General features: G+C 34.2%; 1 protein-coding gene across 13 annotated transcripts in view; it reads right to left on the reverse strand.

Moving 5' to 3' along the window:
• LOC120899091 (homeotic protein antennapedia) overlaps positions 1–24,866 on the reverse strand; it is a 92,057-nt gene that overhangs the window by 8,572 nt on the left and 58,619 nt on the right. For 12 of the 13 annotated variants that reach the window (XM_040305422.1, XM_040305421.1, XM_040305420.1 and 9 more), the window contains 2 exons: positions 4,237–5,645; positions 3,293–3,506 (listed from right to left, as the gene is read on the reverse strand). In XM_040305422.1, coding sequence (XP_040161356.1) covers positions 3,293–3,506; positions 4,237–4,749 — 727 coding nt within the window. In that variant the 5' untranslated portion in view covers positions 4,750–5,645. The remainder of the gene's footprint in view (positions 1–3,292; positions 3,507–4,236; positions 5,646–24,866) is intronic. The other variant, XM_040305430.1, reaches the window with a different exon arrangement.

A 24,866-nucleotide genomic window follows, 5' to 3' on the forward strand; every position in this document is an offset into this window, starting at 1 on the left:
GCCTTGTTGAACAAGGCTTGTTGGATGAACAATATAATATAAACTATAACGTAAGTCAAAGGAAAGATTGGACACACTCTTTCTACCGTTTTTTTGAATGCCCGTTTTTCCGACGCATGAACGCAAACGGAAGTGATGCTTCACACACTTCAACGCATACATGTTCGCTTTCCTTGTCCATAAACGACGCCGGTGGTAGCATTTATCAACATCGGAAACACAATCAAAAGAGATTTTTCATCAAATTTCCTCCTACACATAGGAAAGAATCGGTGTCATGTGCGGATTGGGGTTGCTTATCTTTGTTGAATACTACACGCTGATGAACTAAGAAAATTCAAGACATGATTCCTAACGTCCAAATAAATTATTTGCACTTGTAAGAAAAAGGATGGTAAGCAGAATGTAGATCACATTGCAAAAGAAAATGAATTATTTTAAGGGTTCACTTTGCGGGGTTTCAGATTGTATGTGCAAGACTACAATTTCACAAGGTGCAAAAGGTTCTGGGTAATCATGATGTGCACGGATAGGAACCATCATCAGGAGTGCATCGAGTGTTACCCACCAGCTTGATTGCTTCGGTATCACCTGATGGCGTTTTAAGACTCTCGGTTTAAGATACCCTTTTTGCTTCCACAACGCATGTAGGAGTCCAACTCATTTTGAAAATGAGGATAAGTTACATTAAGATGACGTATGAAGGTGTACAAAGGTAATCTTACAATGTATGGTCGGGATTATGTCATGGTAGTCTTCGCAAAGATGACCCAAGAGGCCGCTTTTCTCAAACTCATGAAATGTTGGTATCATATTATATCAATAAATAAAACAGCATCGAATATTATAGCAAATTACCATACCGTCTTTGAAACTAGAGTCTATGGTTAACTTTACGTGTGGCTAATATCTGTTATTTTCTTTCAGCTTTACTTCTGCAATGTATGTATTATACCTGATTGAATGCAACAGTGTTTTATACGTGTAAATAGCAAGTAATTTGCGATAGCCAACTTGAAAGGCTGTAAATTACGCCATAAATTGTATTGAAAATGAGCATACAAAATTGAATGTATTCCGCATTTGAGAGCAATACCCTTGTCAACTTTGTTGGCAAGAACCAACTGAACCAAAGAAGAACCAAAATGGAACAAACAGAAACAAAAAGGGAATTATAGAAAGTCAAGCTGGTACTACGCATTTTCTTCTAGCTTAAAATGCAAAACTGGGTGAAAAATTTGCATTGATCCGGTAAAAGTAGAGCACGCATCGCATTGTCAGTCAGACGTAGGATATCGCAGCATGCAAAAAAGGTCGATGGGACATCCCACCGAGCTGGCAGTCGTAACTTGAAATAACATAACCTAAGGTCGTACATACTAGAATGACCGAACATTGTTTCAAGAAACAATTGCTCAATCATATCCTGCTGGTTTGTTGGAAAGGATTTTCCTTAACAAATTAAAAGAAAGTAACGGATCGAACATGCCACTGGTAAGCTACAATGTCGAACATGCAACAAAAAGTTTAAAATCTCCGAAGTTATACAGCAAAACATTTGAATAATGTCTTTGTAATCTTGAATTATGCTTATTGTATTTTAGCTTGACAAAATTATTATACAGTGAAATCTCTCTAAGGTGAATTTTTAAAGAACAGTCAGCTTAGAGAGATATTCATTTGAAGAAAACTATGAAGTATCGAAGAAACCGTGGGAAAAACCTGACATCCTTTGATCAATATTTTTGTGAACTGTCATGCAAAAAATCACCTTTCCAAATCGCATATGCAACTAAAATCATCTTGAATAGAATTAAAATGTATGGAATATGACGGGACCTTCAATGTTTAACTTCAATAATTCATCTTGAAGAGACTCCATCTTAGAAGGATTTCACTATATATGTTTTTGTTGTATTTTAGACAAACACTTCATGCACTGTAGAACTAAAGAAAGTTATACATGTTCTTATTTGTTTTATTGAAAATGGCGTAATTTCGATTTCGAAAGTATTTTAGCAATTGACAATGATTGCTATCATTAAAAAAATGTTTTACGTGTTGTATTGTGGTTTCTAATGACCAAAAAATCAAGACATTGTTTTAAACATTTTGGTTTAACAAAATGGCAGACCAAAGTCTTTAGAATCCTTTACATAGTTTTTCACACATTCGAATCAACTAAGTATCTTGCTTGATGATTGATGTTGAAATTATTTGTTTCATTTCAGGTGAAACGCTCCTCCTAGTGAATGCCTTGCGCCCAATAACGACTCTAGGAACGAGAATTATCATTAATGTATTTGGAGTATACCGGTACAATGAAATTAAAACCTGTCAATCAAAAACCATCAGTGCCTTCACAACAAAATACATAATAACTACTTGGTACGCAGTCACTCTACACAAGCTGCCTAATGATCATGTACATTCTTGGTAGTGGGGCAAATCGAGGCTGAAGAAGATGGACGATTGTGAAGCATAAAATTAAAAAATCATTAGGAGGCCATTTTGACACAATACATTTGACGCATACACGACATTACGTACTGGTTTAATGATTGAGCTGAAAATTGACTTCAGCTAGATAGCTCAAAATGGCTCAACCCTTGTGGAAGGATTGTAATCGAAAAATAATTCGACTGATCATGTGTTGGCGTTTACTTGTTTCCCAAAAGAATCCCCTATCTTCCAATTATGCATTTTGACGTCAGGGAAACACATACATTTCATTATAGTAAGTTTCCCTGACTAGTATTATAAAAAATCTAAAAAAAAATATAAACAGACGAGAAATTTAGCGTACATATCGTACTTCAAACATTTCATAATCGTACTTCAAACATTTAAGTATAAGAAAAGAGGGTTCACAGTGAAAAAAAATCCGATATTTCTATTACAGCCACAGATTTTCTTTTTGTTGACATAACGACCTACGCAGTCATGCCGGCCGATATCGGTTTTCGAGATTTATTTAGGTCAAACAGCCGGGTATGAGACTTGAACCCACGACGTGTATGTTGAAAATTCGTTCGAGTTGATGTACCATGGGACTGCCCCAAGAAATAGATCATGCAAACCTTTTCCCTAAACCTTATCGTTGTGGGAGCTATTTATGAGCCTTACGAGATATGCAATGTCCAGCATCAAATCGCAGAAGTACGATTCTGATTCCATATAAAAATACAGCAAATGTAGATATACATCATAATTACAGACAATGAAAAAAAATACAAAAACTATAGTACTTACATTAAAACTTTAAAAAATATCACCCATTTTGTTAGCTTACCGAACTGGCTCCTCATCCAAGGATATAAAGGCGACTGAAGACCAGAGCTAGCATTTTGGCTATTTGGCGGAGCTTGTTGTCCTTGATGGAGTGGAGGAGGTTGCTGATGCATCATATTTGGCTGCTGCTGTGTTACACCCGGTGGACCTCCGCCCGCGTTCGTATACATTGCCATGTGTTGTGGGGTTTGATGTACTTGTTCAGGATAGCATTCCTGGGAAACCAAACAACAATCATATGAAAAGTTATGCAGCAAACATAACAACTGCTCTATACAAACAATTTGCTTACTTGGTCGTACTTTGTCATTAACACATATTACAATTATAAGTGTAAACGCTTATTAAAAAATATTTGGAAGTTAAACAGTTATAAATTTATATGGTATGTAAAATATGGATGAATGGCAGATTTTGCGTTAAGTCCAGAGTGCAAAACTTCAGTAATTCGAAAAATTTCGAAATCAATGTTATCAAAAACATTAGTTTGGTTTTCCGGTTTATTTAGTTGTTTTATACTTTTGATTCAAAACTAGTATTTGATATACAAATTAGTATTGGAGTACCAGCTATTACTCAATTATTAGTTTAGGAAGATAGTACTTGATACACTGCTTTCCGGATTAGTTCCCAGTGAGAAACAGCATTATTCAACAATCGCGGGATGTTTTTAACACTCCGAATGTCACAAATAATGACAGCTGGGCAAAACATCTTGAAAGTGTTTAATAATGTTATTTCTATCGATAACATATTCGGAAAACGGTCTAAGAAGAGTGGTAGGACGAGAATAATTAGACACGATATGGCGTAAAAAATAACTAGCAAAGATGTTTCGTTAATAAATGAAAACATAACATCTTAAACAAACAAACAAGGCATTTGCAATAACAACCTGGATTACTTTTCAAAATACCGATTCATTCAATTGCCTGTTCAATTTACCTGTCCTTGCGAGTGACCCATATGGTGCTGAGGTATTGTCATTTGTGCTGTGCCCATATGATGCCCCATCTGATCCAGCGGAGGAGACCCATTCTCGGTCCCATACGTACCAAGCCCATTTGGACCGTTGCCAACGGCAGCCTGTAATTTACAGCTCGCATAAACGATAGGTTGCTGTTGCTGGGGTTGTACTTGCGTCTGCTGTAACGGATTGCCGTTGGATTGAGGAGGTATCACGCCACCCACCTGACTTGACGGACTGTCTGCCCTCGCGTATCCCGCTGGATCCATCGTTTGTTGATAGTAGCCCATTCGATCGTAGGGAGGAAACCTCGGATATGGTGGCATGTTTGCCTGGTTCGTGTGGGCTTGGTTATGATGACTGTACATCTGTTGACTCGTGTCCAGGCCGTCCACCCCCGTCCCCGGGTAGTGGCCGTGCATATCTGAGTTCATATAGGAATTTGTGAAGTATGATGTCATACTTTCACAGTTATTTGTACTCATAGTCATGGTGAATGTTTAGCTTTTGTCTTTGGATTGATCTGACTGATTGAGAAATTTGCAAGTGAATATGACAGTAACGATTATTTGACCAGACAACTTAGCTCCGTTAGCTACACCAATGTGTGTGTCGCATTGGGCAAATGAGTATCATAAATCCATGAATTTATGTGGAATTTGATGTTTAATTTCTTGCTCACAATTGGTGGCATAAAATACAAAAAGATATCACATGAAAATGCGTAGCTATACAGTCGTCGCTTTGGTTTTGGGGCCACCGAATCCTATCGAACAACACTGATACCTTCGTGAATGTTCCAAGAGAGAACTGGCTACTAATGGATTGTGTTTTCGATCACCAACTATGTCATTGAATGGTGTTTGCGATGTTCCAATCATATGATTCAAGAATCGACGCGATATCGCCAAGAGCACTTATAGATGATTTTTTATCGCTGTAGCGAAATATATCGTAACGTAAATGTATCGTAACACGTTCAAAAGGTGAGGACTTTTTCAGCTATCTTTAGCTAAACGCATATACAATGGTAATCAAAAGCAACCTGAACCTTTTGTAGCTGTACCAAAATGAATTCGTGGATACGCAAATATTAGAGTGATTATCAGAGCATAACTGGTTGTTCGTTTCGCAATTTTATGTTGTTGTAATTCGTTCGATCAGATGGATAAAGTTGTAGTCATGTTTTATTGTTGATCTGCTATGTGCTTGCCAAATGACGATGCTCTTTGGCTTTGGAGCTATGGATAGAAGGCGAGCAGCAAACAAAAATACAATCGACGAAACTTAAATTCAAGCTTCAAAGCAGTAATTTAAGTCAGGTCATCAAAACACATTTATACATAGCATACTACTATGTATAAGCTGTAGTGTGGATTATTGAGTTCTGAAAAGAAAAATAAACGGGAAAAATTAGTAAAAAATATAACACATATTTTAAAATATAAAATATTTCTTAAATAATTTGCTTATAATACCAGACATCAGCTTGGATTAGCCTTTGTAAAATTCTTTTTTTCTTTGTAGTACATTGGAAAATACGCCCGAACGTTTAATTCCGATGTGACACACTTAATTGTTTTAGATCTACTTATTATTTAAGCAAAAGTCCAACGTATTAATTAGTATAATTAAGTATTTCCCTCCACGCATTGAAGGCTCTTGAACAAGGATAGTAAAATGATGTAATGTAGAGATGACTGAACAAAGCAAAGAACATGGTTCTTCAAATAACGACTATAATAGAGAAAAACGATTGGATGTATGAATTATTGCTCTATACAAGATATATTTAATATTTTTTATGTATTCCAACTAGTTTTATATTTCATCAGAATATTCAAAGCTACATTGAACTCAACTAGGCCAACAATCCAGGGCAACTGACTGGCGGAATGTTTTGTTTTACTAAAGAGGGTATGTGGCATTTACAGCTGACTACCGTGTTTTCTGCGAAAGGAAACAGTCGAATAAGTACATATACTACGCTCATCTTTTACAACAGGTTTGTTTGATTTCTTCTCAAGTGTTACGCATGTTAAAAAACGTGACTTTGGCCAACGTAATGATTAAGAGACATGTCTACTTTAGCCCATTAACCGTGCAGTGAGCTTCTCCCTGTACTGCTAGCTCCGACCTCTACTTAAATGTACTTAAACCGTGTTGCCGATGGTTATAGTCTTAGTCATGTATGCAAGACGACTCAACGAAGTAGTTTGAGCTTCGTTGCGAGAAATTGTCTACTTTTTTCATGAATTGAAAAATGTATAAAAAAAATAAATTCTGTAAAACAAAATCATACAGGGTAATTTTTCATTTGGGGCCCTCGCCCTATTATTGCATACTGCGTATACATTGTTGTTTATCCAAATAACAATAAAACATTAATGAAAACCAGCATTTTTCGTGAAAATGAGCATTTGTGTCTACTTTTTTTTTATTAAAGAGTCCTTAAGTATTAAGTCATTTTTAGAAGTTTTTAAAATATGAAAATATGAAAATATTTCGACTCATTTCTTTCACAATGAATGGATTTGTACACTAAGAATCGTTTAATTTGGTTGAAATAGAACAAATATAGTTAATTCTCACGATTAGGTAGCAATTTTTGATTTTTTGTAGAAAAAAAAAACACTTATGCTTGCTTCGATCCTATTTATTGCACAGCCCAAAGTCTTCTGGGCCATCATACATGTTTAGCGGTATTCTGGCTTAATTCAAAGACAAACGTGTAATGTAACAGTGTTTTGTAATGTGCTAAACACTATTCGATAAGGCACGCTCAGACACGGCATATCTTTCTTCGTGAATCTTTCCCCTTCCACCAGAAACAAGTGTCAAAAAAAGATTCGTCAATATTTATGCGTTCACATGCCACGAATCTTAGCAGGATACAATTTTCGTAATTTAACAAAATAATTTGTATAACACCGGTTCTTGTATTAAGAAATTCACAATATACAACCGTTAGAACATTTATGACCAGGAAACAATCAAAAACTACTGTTTAAAGATGAAAAAACACGATGTTTCTCTCGTCCCGTCAATAGATTGCAAGCAAATATGTTTTTAATCCATCTAGCGATGGATAGCTTGAATGGCTTGAAAAAGATTTACCACAGTCTGCTTGACTCATTTGCCCCTAGCTCAGTGAAAAAGTGTGTTTGACAGATATTTTCTAGCAGAATATGCCGTGTTTGAAAAGTTTGGCGAATCATTTTCGTGAAATCCTGCTGTAGGCCGGATGGTACGAATCTTTGTTTGTTATTTTTTGATTGGTGCAAAGAAAACTGTGCATTTTGATATTTAAACTTAGTTTTGGTATTCCTGTGCATTCATTTAAAGATTTCTAGTGATTTGCATACGGTAATAATGAGTGTTAATGTGTATACGTTCACAAAATCATCATTTTCGAATCCACCGTGCCATTCGAAACGCGAAACGATAAGAATCGTGCCATGGAAACGCGAAACGGATTTCGAAAAATTCGCCATCGAACAATCGTTTCGTGCAATGTTACCTATTTACCTACTATGATATCTACTTTCTCCGATCTGAAGATTCTTGCAGTAGTCTATTACATTTAACATATTCTTACATCATACATCACATCAAACGAGATTGCATATTTCTGCTCCTTTACAAGAATATAAAATAACCTTTTACAATAAAACATCCGACATCTAAGACAAAGCACACCCGCATTTCAGAATGTATGACACACGTCATGCAGTATATCTTTACACACGTCGTTCTTGTTTTTACCTTTAAATTAAAATCTTATGGGTACGATATGGGCAGCAATTTAATAATACCAGAGCAATAATGTTCCTTGTCACATGTAATTGAATTTAATTAAATTTAAAGTAAGTGTAACTATGCTGGCCCTTATGGGTTGTAAGCATAAGTCTTATTCCAATATAAGCCAAATGAAGGTAGTTTATTAACTTGTTGTGAAGCTTCATCAAGTATAATTTTAGCCATTTATATTACAGTTTTCGAATTCACATTTGGACCAATTGAATATTGCCACTGAAATTATAAACTGTCTATATAAATACCATGTTAAAAAAAATCGCCTAATAAAATGATACAAAAAATCATACTATAAATGAATACTATCAATTACATGAAACAGTCGTCAACTCGTGTGTTCAGTCCTAGAAGAGACCGTCCCCCGGTAGCAAGGACTGTCTATTCGACGGCGTAAATGATGTACAGGTCAGCATGTCCGCGTAGGATGTTTTGCCAAATAGAAGAAGAAGAAGATATATGAAGCCCTTCAGTACAACATATCTTACAAATGAAATGCATTTTTGTTGTGAAATTTAGGACATTTTTAGAGAAATCCAAAATTTTCCTATCTTACCGTTAATATACAAATGCTTCACAATTATTAACTAATACAACACCCTTTTACCCCATGATTTGCGTAACTAACTATGTAGATAGCGCTATTGTTAAGTGTGCAGTAGTTGCTTTATCGCCTTAAGATGGCGCTGCTGTCGTATTGTGGCTTGATTAAGGTGTAAATCAAATTGCCTATATTTTGGCGCATTGCAATCCTAAACACCGACTGTGCAGTAATGTCGCCGACATTCAAGGGATAGTACCTGCTGCAAACTCAAAGTGAATATGTAAATATATGGAGAACAAAATATGTGTAGGAACGTGGTCCCGTCAAGTAGAACGATTTTACGAGATGCAAAAAGATCGTTACAGGCAGTTTGACATTTTTCGATTTAAATTTTGAATGTTGTTATCAAAGTGGGTATAGGGACTTGGTTGACTTATAACTTTGGTGGTAACGCCTTATTGAATATGCGTATGACACGAGTGTATTCGCTTGTGATACGATTTAACACACGCTACGACACTCAAATCCAAGTTGAATCCAAGGACTGTGTAGGAACGAGGTCAAATATTAGCCAAAATTAGTTTGGCCATTTTGGCTGTTATTTGATAGCAGAGAGTCATAGAAAATTCATCATACCCTCAAACATTTACTATTACTAGAGGCAAACATACTCTTCCTGTAAAATTTATGAAAGAATTAACAATTTTCTTGCAATTACCAGCGCGTGTCACTATTAAAACTAAAATTTAAAATTTGAATCGAAAAGGGCCAAAGGGATACCCCTCCTTCTGTTTGATTTCAATCTTCCCTTATCCTCTTTCCGATCCCGCCTCAGAATCCCGAGCTGCCTTAGTTTTTGTTAGGTTAGGAACAAAGGTAAAAAATATTATTTATCACGTGAACGTTCATTCGCAATACAGTCAGAATTCAATAGTTGAACGGTTTTTAGTCGGTATGATTTTTAGTTGAACGCTCAATAGTTGGCTGACAGTTAAATTAAAATAGATGCGTTTGTATAAAAAAACCTGGTTTTGGAAAAAAAATCACAAAAATATCATGACTTGTCGAGAAATTTTCAGATTTTTGTTTGTATTATAATGTGCACTGATTTTACAACAATCAACTGACAGAAGGCCGTTGTCTGTAGAACTGAAGGCGGAAGAACTGAAGACGCAAGAACTGAAGGTTGAAGACTAAAGGTGAAACGCTAAAGATGTTGCCTAAGCAACTATCCAAAGCAGAATGGTTCTTTATTGTGACACTTCATAAGATCGTTCAGTTGTCATTATTATGGTCGTAATCCGTTCATAATAATTTGATACTATGGTCATGTCAGTCACTATGGTCGGGTCAGGAATGTGTCAACTAAAAAGCACATTTTCAATAGTTGGCAGTGAATTGAATTTTAACTTGTAGAGTCTGTGAATCGTTACACAATTCTAAAATCGGTAAAACTAAAGATCGGTTGGCCTGGTTTCCTGAAAAGTAAGCATTGCGCAGATTAAAATCCAATTTTCTTGGTTTTGCACAAACAGGTATTCCTTGAAATACGCCATACTCGACAGAAGCGATTTCGTTTTACGCGATATTCTAAATTTGGCTGTTCTTTGAGCAAATTGAACTGATTTGACACATCATTTATCAACTACAATTAAATTCCATTTTATTTAGATTTATAAAACTATTTCAAAAGGTGCAACATTTTCATCTTCATTTGACATCAGATCAAATAATTAATTTAATGACTAAAACCTGCTATTTCCAGCAAAATTATTTAAAATTATCTAAAATTTGACCGAGAACCTCGAAATTTGACATACGCTAATATTCGAAATACTCCGGTCCGTATTGTCCGGTATTGTCTCCGGTCCGCATCAATACCGTAAATCGAAAAATACTTGTACTACTTGTTTTTTTCTTTTTAAAAATGATCATGAATGCATGCGCTCATTTTGTAGATTCTTATTATATTGTGATATTTCAAATGAACCATACCATTCTGTTTATGTGAACTGGTTCTTTCATTTTTTAGCGGGAACTGAATGAACCGCACGGTTCTATTTCATTTGACATACCTCTACTCGATATGTCTGGTTGTACGATTTGAAATAAATAGAAAAACTATTTTTTACATTCTAGAATAATGTAATTAGTTGACAAACAAGATGACTAACGTCTGATAAAAAGTTCATGCAAATACGATAAGCAGATAAAAAAACACTCTTTTGAATCCGCATAATTGCAATCTCCCATACAAAATATATGGTCCTACCCGAATAAACGGTCATAGAACAACGTGTATTTTTTGGTCGTAGACACTACAGTTAATGAACCATGCACGGGCCTCAGGCAAACGCGATAAGACTCCACCTAATACGTTTTGATTGTCATACAGTCAAATATTTATGCTGGTATTACTTCGAGCAACAGGTGATTTGATCTTAATTCGAAATGATAAGACTTTAGCTATCTTTTTTAAACACTTTATTCGATTGGTAAACAATATTTTCTTGTGTTTAAAAAATCGCTAGCTTTAGCCGGGTGTTTCAATGGAATGCCGGGTCAAATGCTTAACCAGCGATCAGAGAAGTGCGACTCTCGAGCCGCATGAGGCTCTTTGATTTCGAAATGATCGTTTAAATATTTCATTTACATTGCATGCAATTTTTGGTTTGGCTTATTTATTTGGCTCTTCGCATGGAACTCTACAAACATTTTGTGTAGAATTTGGCTTATTCGGCCGTCCCCTGACTTAGACGATACTGCTAAACCACTTGGACCGGATAAACGAGACAAGCGCGAGTGTAGACATTCGTCTTCCTCCGAGTAAATGAAGTATGTAAATAGGAATATCCAGAAATGTTGCCATAGAACAAATATTTCCGAAATATGTTCATAGACCCGGGCCTAACGTGGATTGCAACGGATCAGTTGAGAAATATTTTAAAAATATTTCAAATTTCCAGCAATTTTCAATTTTATAGTTAATGGTTGAAAACGACCGTTACTATGGAAATATTTCAACACTTTGCTATAAAAACTTGCAGACGTGAAATTGTGTTGTATATTATAGCAAAATACATAAATATCAAACGGGCGGTCCCATGATACAGTCTTCAATTCGATTGACTCAATTACATGCCCCGTAGAAAGGATTGAATATCTGGCTGCAGTAGTAATGAATTAAGTTTCGAAAGCTTGTATAGGTTGCCATGTTCGCGTAAGACGTTACGTCAAATAAAATAATTATAGCAAACTACATCCAGGATGAAGCGTTTTTTTAGTACGCGCAAGCGGTATAATTTGTGGAAAGTGTGGATTTATAGTAAATGTAATATGGGCCTGATCGGGAACGAAAATCGATAACGGAGTGGATAATTTAGTCGATCGGTTAGCAAATTTCCAATGTTATCCAATTGCATTTTCTCAATCATAATCTTCGCTAACCGATCGATTTGGCAGTGGAGTGGAATGGTGTTTGCCACCATAGCAACGTGGTTAAAATGTCGAGCAGTTGAAAACTTCATATAAAAACATCATTTCAGTCGGATAGCCACATCTACTCCTTTTTTACTAATCCTTCTCTGTTGCCCTGGAATGTTTGAATGGGATTATAAAATATATGTATATATATATATATATATATATATATATATATATATATATATATATATATATATATATATGTATATATATATATATATATATGTATATATATATATATATATATATATATATATATATATATATATATATATATATATATATATATATATATATATATATATATATATATATATATACATATATAGATAATAGATAATACAAGAGATTTTGACTACTCCGTACCTTTTCGAAATGAATTTCATCGACAAAGAGCGTATGCGATACCAATTGTCGACAAAATTGTTGACAGCTTTACATAGGATCTGTCTACTGGTCGAAACTGACTTTTCCATTTCGATTACGTTCGAATTAACAATCCGTATGCGATGCCAAAGTGAATTTTTTACATTCAAAATGAACTTTTGTTCATCGGATATCGATTTCGATCGCAATCGAAATGGTATGCGATAAAGGCCAATGGTCCCAGCATAAGCCCTGGTTACAGCTCCAATGCAATTGAACATGAAATCATTGATTTTTCTAAAGGCCGGGCTACATTGATCGTACTCCGTAGTGTAGTTTTGATTTACACTAGCGCATCTGGCGGCGGCTGGAGGATGCTTTTTTTGGTCATCGAGGGAATGGTTGTGCCGGATCTCAAAATTAAGTAGTTTTTTCATCGTTTTTTGATGCGAAAACGGCTGAACTGCACAATAGGTTTATCTATCAATTACAAAGCTTTTCCAGTCCAGTTAATGTAAAAAACATGGAGAAATAACTTATTTTCTGGAGCGGCTTCAAATTGTTTGGCAAAATGCTTCGGTCAGCCGCCGCCAGATGCGCTAGTGAAAATCAAAATTACGCTTGCGAGTACGACCAATGTAGCCCGGCCTTAACATTTCAATAAATATTAATAAATATTATATCGAACGTTATGCCGAGTGTGTGTGTGTGTGTGTGTGTGTGTGTGTGTGTGTGTGTGTGTGTGTGTGTGTGTGTGTGTGTGTGTGTGTGTGTGTGTGTGTGTGTGTGTGTGTGTGTGTGTGTGTGTGTGTGTGTGTGTGTGTGTGTGTGTGTGTGTGTGTGTGTGTGTGTGTGTGTGTGTGTGTGTGTGTGTGTGTGTGTGTGTGTGTGTGTGTGTGTGTGTGTGTGTGTGTGTGTGTGTGTGTGTGTGTGACTAACCAGCTTCTCCTGAATCGTTGAGGTCACACAAATAAATGAAAACACCTTCCCAGTGCACGAAAAGAATGAACATATCAGTTGTAGCTTTATGCTCATTGCTGATTGTCAATTAAAGTGCGTCGTAACATGCTGAACACGACATGCGAATAATTGAGTCCAACGCAATACTCTGACTAATAAGCTTAGCTTAATGCCGTGGCAAGCATAATCATGATTTTTTCCTGGCTGTGAATAGTGCTGCCAACTGCCACTGTTTCAATCATCAACACTCATGACTGAAACGAAGCTCAAATCAGATCACGTACACAACTGAGATGATCAGTGACTATACTGAAACAGTTGGAGAATCAATCACATGCTTGGTGACATTTAGTTTAGCACCCTACTTTTGGTCACTCACTTGGTCACGAGATTTTTGTCGGCGATAATCGCGACATTCTTGGAATATACGTGGCGCGTGAGTTCTAGCAACAAAATGAGCATGCTTTCTCCCTCTATCTGTTTTGATTATTTGTCCGGTCAAACAGAGCGAGAAAACATGCTCATTTTTTTTTCTTGGAACCACTCACACGCACCGCATATCTCCCGTGACCATCGCGATAATCACCGACTGAAAATGTCGCGACCAAGTGACTGACCAAGAGTTGGTTGCACACAATGTCACCAAGCATGTGATGGTCGCACCAACTGTTTGAGGCTCGCCTCTGATCTTTGCAGTAGAGCTCGTGACGCTGAGATGATTTTATTTCATTTGTCATGACTATGTCAGTGATATTTTGCAAAATTTGATCACAGCAAAAAAAAAAGTCGTGACATAGTGTCTGACCAAGCGATGGTCGCTAACATGTCATGAGCATGTATTAGTCACACCAATCATTCTGAGTATCACCTCTGATTATCACAATTAAGTGCATGACGCTGATATGGATTTTGTGTCAGTCAGTTTTTTTTTATGACATTGATAGCGACATTTTGCAGCACTGCACCTACCAACTAAAATACATAACCGCAATGCACAAACAGTAGAACGTCGATTATCTGGGGTCGGATTAACCGTAGGACGGCTTAACCGTGCGCATAAATGTGACAGCTGTTCAAACATACTGTGAAAATTTGCAGCGATAGTCAAGTGGGCAACCAATTTTTTGTGTAGCTCTTTAGTGTCTAGAGGTATTTTCAAAAATCATTTTTGGTCATGAACAGTTGTTAAACCTATAGTTATTGATTGAAATAATATTCTACTAACAATTAATCGATTGATTCGATTAGTTCGAGTGAATTAATTATAAAACTTGTGAATTTTATAATGTTTATATGAATTTGACATTTCTTGGACAATTATCCGCGCAAATCGAGTAACCGGCAACCGTTCGGTCCCGGATAATCGACGTACTACACTGTATATGTATCTACGCATACACCACAACACACAATCAGCCCGGTGGAAGACACGGATTGGAGTGCAAGTAAGGCACGGCATGGTGAAGGAAGGAGAGCAAGAGGAGGATGAAATGAGTGCCAATATTTTTGAACTTTTCGGCCGTTTTTTTACTTCACAGTCTAAAATAGTTCACTCATTCCTTCAACAGATGGTGCTTCCGCACCTAAAAACTGCCATAACTGCGCTGGCCAGCGCAAAAACGACGCACAAAACTAGACAAAAAACTGTTCGATTTTGCCCAGCGAGTATAGTTTTAGCAGTTATAATTATAGCACCCCCAGAGCAGGTATAACAGTGCAATTGGCAGCATACTAAACACATGAGTTTTCACATTTTATTTTGCAAACATCCACAAACATTGAAATAGTGATAATTTCAACGAATTACACCGTAAAAAAATGAATTAAACATAAAGATTATTTACAACACCATAAGACTTCGAGTAGATAGTACTATTCGCAACCCTCGCAATGTTTAACGGGCGTTTTAATTTATCCCAAGGTGTATTAAAGAGATCAGGTGGTGGAATGTAGAATCAAAGTGTATGTAGGTCAGCTGGTCTCATAGCATGTTTTTTTAAACCAAAATTGAACATCACTTATTGACAAGACGTGTGAAAACTTTTGCTCAAACAGCTGACAGGCAGAAATTTCAGACTACCAACTTAGGCCCGTGTCTGTGCTCCATCGGCTGCGATTTTATCGAAAGGCCTGTCAAAATTGTATATGAGATTTGACAGATAACGTCGGACGTGCGATTTCGTCGTACGACGGAATCAAAAAAATTTGATTTCGTCAGACACCGCATCCGATTTTATCTGTCAAACTAAATGTGTGGTGTTTTGTAGGAACAATCTCAACTTAATTTTTCATAATCGTTATATTATTAAAATCATCCAAATAATCGCAATATTATACGAAAAAGCGTTTGACAGCACGTGCGATAAAATCGCATGCGATGGAGCACAGACACGGGCCTTAAAAACAAAAAAGGCCCCTTACTGGTTATAGCCATAATTGGTGCTATAATCACAATTGGTACATTTATCCTAATATGACCGTAGTTATTTTTAACATTACTCGTTTAAACCAAACGAGTTCGATGGGTTTACTTGATCAAATAAACAAACTAGATAAATAAACGTGAACCTACGTCTAGCGAAAGGAACATTGAACACATGCTTTAAATTGCCTATTTCACGTCTTCAAGGCCTTGGTACAGCAACCATTCGGATTACTTCGAATATGCTCTAGGATGGAATAACGGTTTTACTGTACGTCAAAAAATCACTTTTATAACAAAAAGATATGTTTTACAGCGTGCTCAACTACTCGTCAAACCGTGCCATTAGTTAAATGGCTTTAAGAAATTTATATTCATTCCAAAAACAGTACACGTACAAAACTGTGCACAAAAATTATTTGAAATTAAGAAGAAGATTCATTCATCAACGTTTTGGTTTGAACATGCGTTTGAAAACGTTCTTGCAATAAGAAAATATTTCATGCTTATGCTTGCTTTTCTCGCTTCAGATTTTGGCATGTCGTCCATTAAATTTTTCAACAAATGATTTTGGAATTTGCATAGATTTGACCCTTTTTTATTGTTTTTTTTTAAATTTAATTATGCAAAATTTGATCAATTTTTTGATTATTTGGTCTAAAACTGTAAGTCATAGCTAAATAAACAAATGAGAAGTCCGCAATATAACGGAATTGAAACTAGATTACACATGCGCTTTAAAATGGAGGCTAAAGTTTTTAAAGTTTGCACTGATTATGAACTCTTAAGCACTAAACATTGTAACAGTTACACGTAAAAACTGAAGTCTGATTATTTTCCTTTCATAACGTAACATAACGTAACATAACATATTTAGGTCGAAATAAAATCAAATTGTATCAATGACTTTAACCCTTTCACAGTTTTGCTAGAACAGTGCTCGAGGTGTTCTACATTTGCGCTCGCCCTGGGGGAGCGCATTTTGGCCCCCAGGTTGTTCTTATCTCCTTTATTCTGCTACCTTCGTTTTGGACGCTATTTTGTATTTGCTTGTAATGTGTATAGTCTGTTCCCGAGCTACACGGTTCTCGATTTACGCGGATTCGGAATTACGCTGTTTTCCGAATTTGCCCGATCAAAAGTTCCACGGATTTCTTGGGAACTCATAAACCACGTAACTTGGGGACGGGCTGTATGTATGAGCAGATAACCCAGCGCATATGTGTTTCAGGTGTAACAAGTAAACAACCGTTGTTTTTAATTTTACCAAACAATGAATAAATTTAAAACCTGCAAATCAGTTGAAAACCGCTGTTAGATGTTTGTAGAAGCAGAAACATGATTTAACATAAGGTTTTCCGCATTCAAAGAACTGGTAAGAATACAATTAAAATTTTTGAATTTAACAAAATGTTCTTAGCTAATGTGTCTATTCAAAAATTATGTAGAACTTATATGAAAGAAAGAAATACTCTAGATAAAAGATAATCTTATATTGAAATCATTGATTTGTTAATTAGTCGATAAGAAAGTAATTTAGAATTCTTTGTATTGTGATAATTTTTTTTTTTTTCGAAAAACAATCAACAACTACACGCAACAGGTAATTTTACAGTTTGTATTCACTGATAAATAACGATTCAAATGATACAGCACTAATTCTTTTTCTTTTAGCTCAACAACCGTTGTCGGTCAAAACCTGCCTGTACCACTTGTGGGATTGGCTTAGATAGTCAGTCCTACGTATGGCAGCACGGTCCATTGGGGGCTTGAACCCATGACGGGCATGTTCTTAAGTCGTTCGAGTTGACGACTATACCACGAGACGGCTCAGCTACTGGAACATACAAAAAAACCTGAGAGCGATTCAAACGTAGCTGAAAACGATTCAGACGTAGTTGATTGCGATCCATTTTCATGGATTGCGATCCATAGCAACCGGATAAAGATTCACATATCACATCACATATTTCAGGACGAATAATGCAAAAACTTAACAGAAAAATAATAATTTGTGCCGTATTCCTTAGCCGTCAGACTCTTACTTTTTTCAATACCTACTTTATGTGCAACTCATATCTAAAGGACTGTAAATATTGTCAGCGAAGTGATCAAAACAACATGAAATGATTAACTAAAGTGCTTCTCAACGTCAATATCAGGAATGTGAGATTGTAAAACTATTTTAAACATTTTTCTACCTATTGATATTACTTACGTTTTCTGACCCGTATTTGCGTTGCCAAAAATAGAAGTACTAACGTAATTAAGAACAAACTTTCGAAAATAGGAACAAAAACAGTGTTTGAACTTTTACGAATATTTCCGCGATTATATCAACTGAATGTTACATTGTATAATCAAATTGACAATACAAGCTATACACGTTTCCCGTCAATACTGCGGCTATATGTCATGTTTCTACAGTGGGAATATTTCTATAGCTTCTATAGTATTTATTTAAAAAATATAGCTTTAATAAAAAAATAAATTGAATAAGAATAATAATAATATTACAGTGAACCCTCTCTTATTTGACACCTCTCCAATTTGAAAAACCTCTCTTATTTGAATTTTTTTACAGTTTTACCCTTCATTTCCAGTACATTTTTGTCCTCTAATTTAGAAAACCTCTGAAATCTGTATCCCTTTTATTTGTGCATGGTGTTGCCATGGTTATTGAATGATGTATGCTCAAATTGGCAATCGCGTTCGCAGTTTTCTATAGCAACACGTAAGGCTTCATACTCAATGTTCTGTCTCTTTCTTGTTTGTATGGACCTTTCATTCACTTTCAACCTCTGTAATTTGAAAACCCGTATTATTTGACAGTCCCATCGCCTCTCAAATTAGAGAGAGTTGTCTGGAATTATTATTATTTTAATATTATAAAAAACGCTTGTATTATGAATATTATTGATATTATTTTTCTCAGTATTTTAATAACAATTTTTATTTTTATTAAAGTTGTTATAAATATTATATTGATTATAATTATCTTTTTTTTTATTTGCATAATTATCACTACAATAACAGTGAGTTTGGAATTAATTTTGTCACTTCTATCATTATTATTATTATTGTTATTATAATTATTATTATCTTTATTATTATATTTATTATTATAATTCTTATTATTATTATTATTATTATTATTATTATTTTTAATATTATTATTATTATTATTATTATTATTATTATTATTATTATTATTATTATTATTATTTTTATTTTTATTATTATTATTATTATTATTATTATTATTATTATTATTATTATTATTATTATTATTATTATTATTATTATTATTATTATTATTATTATTATTATTATTATTATTATTATTTTTATTATTAATTATTATTATTATTATTATTGGCCGGTCTCGTAGTACACTCGTCAACTCGTACGACTTCACAACATGCCCGTCATGGGTTCAATCCCCAAATAGACCGTGCCGCCATACGTAGGACTGACTATCCTGCTATGGGGGGAATCAATTAGTCACTGAAAGCCAAGCCCACAAGTGGGTACAGGCAGGCCTTGACCGACATCGGTTGTTGAGCCAAAGAAGAATAAGAAGAAGAAGATTATTATTATTATTATTATTTTTATTATTATTATTATTATTATTATTATTATTATTATTATTATTATTATTATTATTATTATTATTATTATTATTATTATTATTATTATTATTATTATTATTATTATTATTATCATAAGTTTTATCATTATTATATTTATTTCATTGTGATTATTATTTTTGATATCATAATAATAATAATATCAATCAACAAAAAATTTTCATATAATTGATCATTTTTATTTTCATTCAATATTATTTTTACTACCCATATCCTAAGTTTGTTTGCGAACTACGTCATCCACATCATTGGAAACAATGATGCTGTGATTGACATAGAAATTCTGCGTTGTTCTTTGTAAATATTAATGTTAATTAGAACCTTAGCACGTTTTCAATAAAACATTTTATAAAAAAAACTATTACTTTAATTTTTTAACTTTTTATTATTTTGATTATAATCATTATTTTGATTTGTAATAATGTTATTATTCTTAGTTTCATTATTTTGGTCATTATTATGATAATTTTTAATCATTATTATTATTATAAAAACTATTAATATTGTTATGTTCCTTATTAAGTTTTCTATACATGAATATAAGTATATTAAATCAAGTAGACTGCATGTATGGTTTACATCCACAGTCAGTCAAGAGCAAAAAAGGAAAGGGTAAAACGTATAATTTTTTTATTCACTTTATTTAATTAGTTCGATTTCAATGCAGAATGTTTTTTGAAATTATTTGTTTAAGTTAACCTAAGAATAAAAATGATTCAATAACGTATGCATACATTTCATAGTCCATAGTGATTATTTTCGAGCAGTTTTCTGCTCGACTCGAAAAAGAATTTGATGGATGGGCGTGCCTATAAATAATAATTCAATTCTTCCATTCTGTTTTTACTGCGTCGTTTGGCCATTTCGTTTGTGGCAGTATTTGTACGTAGACGTTAGCTAATTTGATTGAAACGTCTTGCAAGGTTATAATATTTTGTAGGTTTTATCGCGTTTTGGTTTACATTATCTTCGTATTGTACTTTTAGTTGAATCCTTACAAGATAATGATATAAACGAACCAATTTATTACTACAAGTCTCGTTTTAAAATAATACATGATTAAACTTAAAAGGAGAAAAAATCCTACTAAAACCTTTCCTTTGTATACTAAATCAAAAGTAGATACAAGCCCATCTTGCAGATGTAATAAAATTTGCCGTCGGCAAAATGGCCATTCCATTCAATAAGGAAAAAATTAAAAGTAATGATGATGATGATGATTATGATGATGATGACGATGATGATAATGATTACGCAATAACACAAATTCAATATTTGATACTTCAAATTTAATGGTTCACACCATTATAATTTACATGTAAAAAAAGTAACATCAGATAAACACCTTTAGTGCGAATATCATAGATGTATTAGTGAAGAACATTCAAAATAATGTTCCATGCTTACATTTATTGCAGAAAAGATGTCCGACAACGGTACCTGCCACGTGCACAGCATACATTATACCACAAGCTATCATCGAATTCAACTGAAAACGACGAATTAAATAACGCATCGGGTGGTGTGGAGAGCGACCCGTGGAACTGAGATTGTTCAAGACAGGGTTGCTGTGAGATTTATCGCGAAAAAGCGAATAAAATGTAAATCGATGTCACTTTGACGCACGTACCAATGCGTGTCCTCTCAATGCAACGCTCACGTTGTGCTACGAGGTGTAATGCGATCGAAAGCAACAGGGTCGTTCCAAAGATAATTAAGTCATAAAAACGAATGTATTCTACCTCGGTCACAACTGCTAAATGGTTTTGATGAAAACGTAAGTTGGTTGGCTTTTTGCTATTTTGCATATTCTCTTGATGTTCTTTCTCTGAGAGTGTTTAAAAAATACCCACATTTGTTATCAATTTTAGTTCGACCATCATTGTTAATTTAGCCATTGTCGGCAACCTATCTCAATATCCTTTTATTGTTTAAGAAGCTAGTCAAAATCAGAATTTTATCTATATCTCAAAATAATTTGCAGTATTTTGTTTACCAACAAAGTACAAAAAAGCCGTATCTCTCGTTCATTACATAAAAAAAAACACATAAATAAAAGTATAGAAACAGTTTAATCAACAGAAGAATACATTCGAGTGATTATTATATTTGTTATTATGCTACAACAATGTTTTAAGATCATGTTGTGGGTATGAGGAAGAAAAAGCTAAACAACATCGCTTGTCGATCGTTCCAATGCAACGTGTGTGACGAGCTCTGGCGTTCAAAGTTTAATTCGGAGTAATTCAATTTAACGATGTGTTAATCGAGGGTAATAAATTTCAATGCGAAATTCTCATGCCATCCAGCTTCTGCGGTTCCTTTTCAAAGTGATCAGTGTTATTCCTGTTTCTCTCGTTTTATGCGCCATCATTATAATAACTACTTTATGTGTGTATTTGAAAATATTGAATAAGAAAAAGATTCGGAGCAGCCTGAATTTCTTGGGGTCTATTTATTTTTTTCCCCAGTAGGAAAATATTAATTTGGTGGAGTTAAAGACAAATAACGGACGATGATGTACAAAAACGAAGCTTTATAGTCATTATTCATATCAAACTGACCTCCAACAACATGATTGTGATGATGATGATGACCATGATTAATTATTGCCTTACTTAGGTTGTTCTTTTACGAAACATGAGGTCCCGTATACAGTCCAGTATTTACTATTCCCTAGATAGTTATTAAATAGGGTGTTTTATTTCATAAATATTGGTGTTATTACAGTAAACAATATTATTACTTTATTATTGTTATTCACTTGATTTCCCTTTGCTATTGGAATAACATGGGGGTATCTCATTTGCCGGCGGCAATGTGTCTCGTATATTAGCTATTGGTCAATTTATTTCTCACATGCGCTTCGTATCGATGACAACAGAGATTTTGTTTTCGTTACTGAGATTGTGATAGAATAAATTATACATCCCACTTGTTGCTTTAAATGACGTTATGACGTATACATAATGAGGACAGCTTAAAATTAACTGCAACATAACAAAATCAAGTGTGTTTAATTTTTAACAAACAGAAATATATGTTTCAGCATTGTTTCACTGTTTTCATAGAGCGTTCTAAGCATTCGTGTAAAGATGACAAAACAGTTGGAACTATAAATTCTTTTCTCAATGGTAATAAAAGATTAAAGGTGCGGCTTAAGTCAACTTGTAGTTGTGATTTGTATTATGGATTTGTAAATTATATTAAATTGTATTGTTGTTTTAAATTATATATAGCAAGCGGCTTCCGTGGAGACATACCGACGTGCTACCAGCTTATCATACAAGGTGTCAGTTGTTATGGCTTGAAACTTTGGAAAAGAGAAGAATGGTTGCCCAAGGAATGTTTATGTTGAAACTATTAACTGGAAGAATCGATGCACCTCTATTGCTAAGTAATGTAAATTTTTATGTCCCTACTAGACCTTTAAGAACTCGACAATTTTTAATAACTGGTTTTCGTTATCGTCTTTTCTGTGCTAGGGATCCGTTGTTATTGATGTCCAAGAATTTTAATTTATTTTCAAATTTTGTAGACCTATCCTTTAGTGTACCGAAATGTACTAGTGTCATACGAGACTGCATTACGTCTAATTTTAGGAACCCATAGTTTAAGACATTAGTTGTATTTGTGTATGTAGGCCATGGAGGCTCAATACCTGATTAATAAATAAATAAATAAAAAAAATGAGCATACAACGTTGATCAATATAATTACTATGTAAAACAATATTTTATATTCTCGAGCTTTCATACAAAGCCACAGTCTTTCGGGGATTAAAATGTTGAAATGATTTTATGATAAAGCAATTCACATCAAATACATTATCTGCAACATAGCAAGTATGTACCAAAATTGCTTTATAGTTCATTGCGTTGAGAAACCGCTTACTCCAGAATTGAATGAAGGAATGAAAGACATTTATGTTACACAAATCTAGAAAGAGTCGTTATGTCGTTATCATACCGAGTTTTGAGTATCGTTCTGTTAGTTGTTGAATTTATCTGACCATTTTTAGTTTTGTGGCACATTTACTTAGCTAAGATGTATAAGATATCTCATTAATTTTAATATAATGTAAATTTATTCACACATTTATTTACACATTATTCATTACCCATTACAATAATATCAATAAATAATAATTATATACATTTTTACCATTTCAAGCACTCAATTTTTTATCTCTTAATACTTCACAAAATAGAGTTAAATGCTGTATCTGTATTTACTTAAATCACTCAATATATTTTTTTAATAACTTTTTTTCGTAAAAATTGAGTTTTACTTGTTCAGTGTTGAGTGATTTCTTTTTTTATTGCATGTTTTTTCGCTTACTTTTGCATGAAGTCGCTTACTTTTGGCTATGAAAATGTAATGCTCGTCACATCGCCGTGTTTTGCGAGCATTATTCTCACCAACACTCTCAAATGCACCTAACACTCTATATTGCGCTCTCCTCTTTTTCTATTCGTTGCTAACGTGAACTTTGCCTTCTTTCTCTATTTCTTGGATTTGGTGCAATGTACTTGAAATGATCCTAGGAACCATGTTCAGAAAACCATAACCATCTGTTTAACGGAAATCAAACGAAGTTAGATAAGAAATACTAAAAACAAATATAATAAATACATTAAAACGCGCCTTTAATTCATCAACACCAAAATAAAATTTCGTGAACAACGTGTTTTACGTGTTTTTATTTAATTTTTTTATGTTTTCATATAGATTACAAAAACACGTATGTACGTTCCTGTGAAGATCGTTGCGTTAGGAAAACGGAGGACTTTGTCAGGTACTTAAGTCTACCCTATTGTTTTCATCAAACACTCAACTCACTTAAAACATAACCTTTACTGGAAAATGGGAAATGACTAATAGCGATTGATAAAGTAGAAATAACTTAAATTAATAGCTGTGTTCTCTATACAAACCATTTAATATCTTCATCACATAAAACCATGCGTTTTATACAATTAGCCAGTCCCTCAAACATATCTTAGAATAATTCGCCGTATTATACGCATAACTAAATAGGATGATTGTAGCTACCATTTCTCTTTGGATCAAGTTTGGCAAACTGGCTCGATAGAATCGTGAACATTCGTTTATTTACATGTATTCTCACTTTCCTTTGAAGAGTTACCCGATTGCTACGGTTCACATTCTATGAGAACGGATCGTTGACAGCAGAGTATATGTAATATAAAGGTCGAGACGAGTCGGTGAATTTGTTCACAAACCATGTGAAATATTTGACAGTTTCAACAGAAATATTTTCAAACGTTTCATCGTACCATACGTTGGTTGGTTGGTTGTGTTGCATGAAGTATTCTAATTATATGTACTAATTTTACAAGTTTGGTA

Source organism: Anopheles arabiensis, chromosome 2 (genome assembly GCF_016920715.1).
Source record: "Anopheles arabiensis isolate DONGOLA chromosome 2, AaraD3, whole genome shotgun sequence".
In the NCBI taxonomy this organism is placed as follows: Eukaryota; Metazoa; Arthropoda; class Insecta; order Diptera; family Culicidae; genus Anopheles; species Anopheles arabiensis.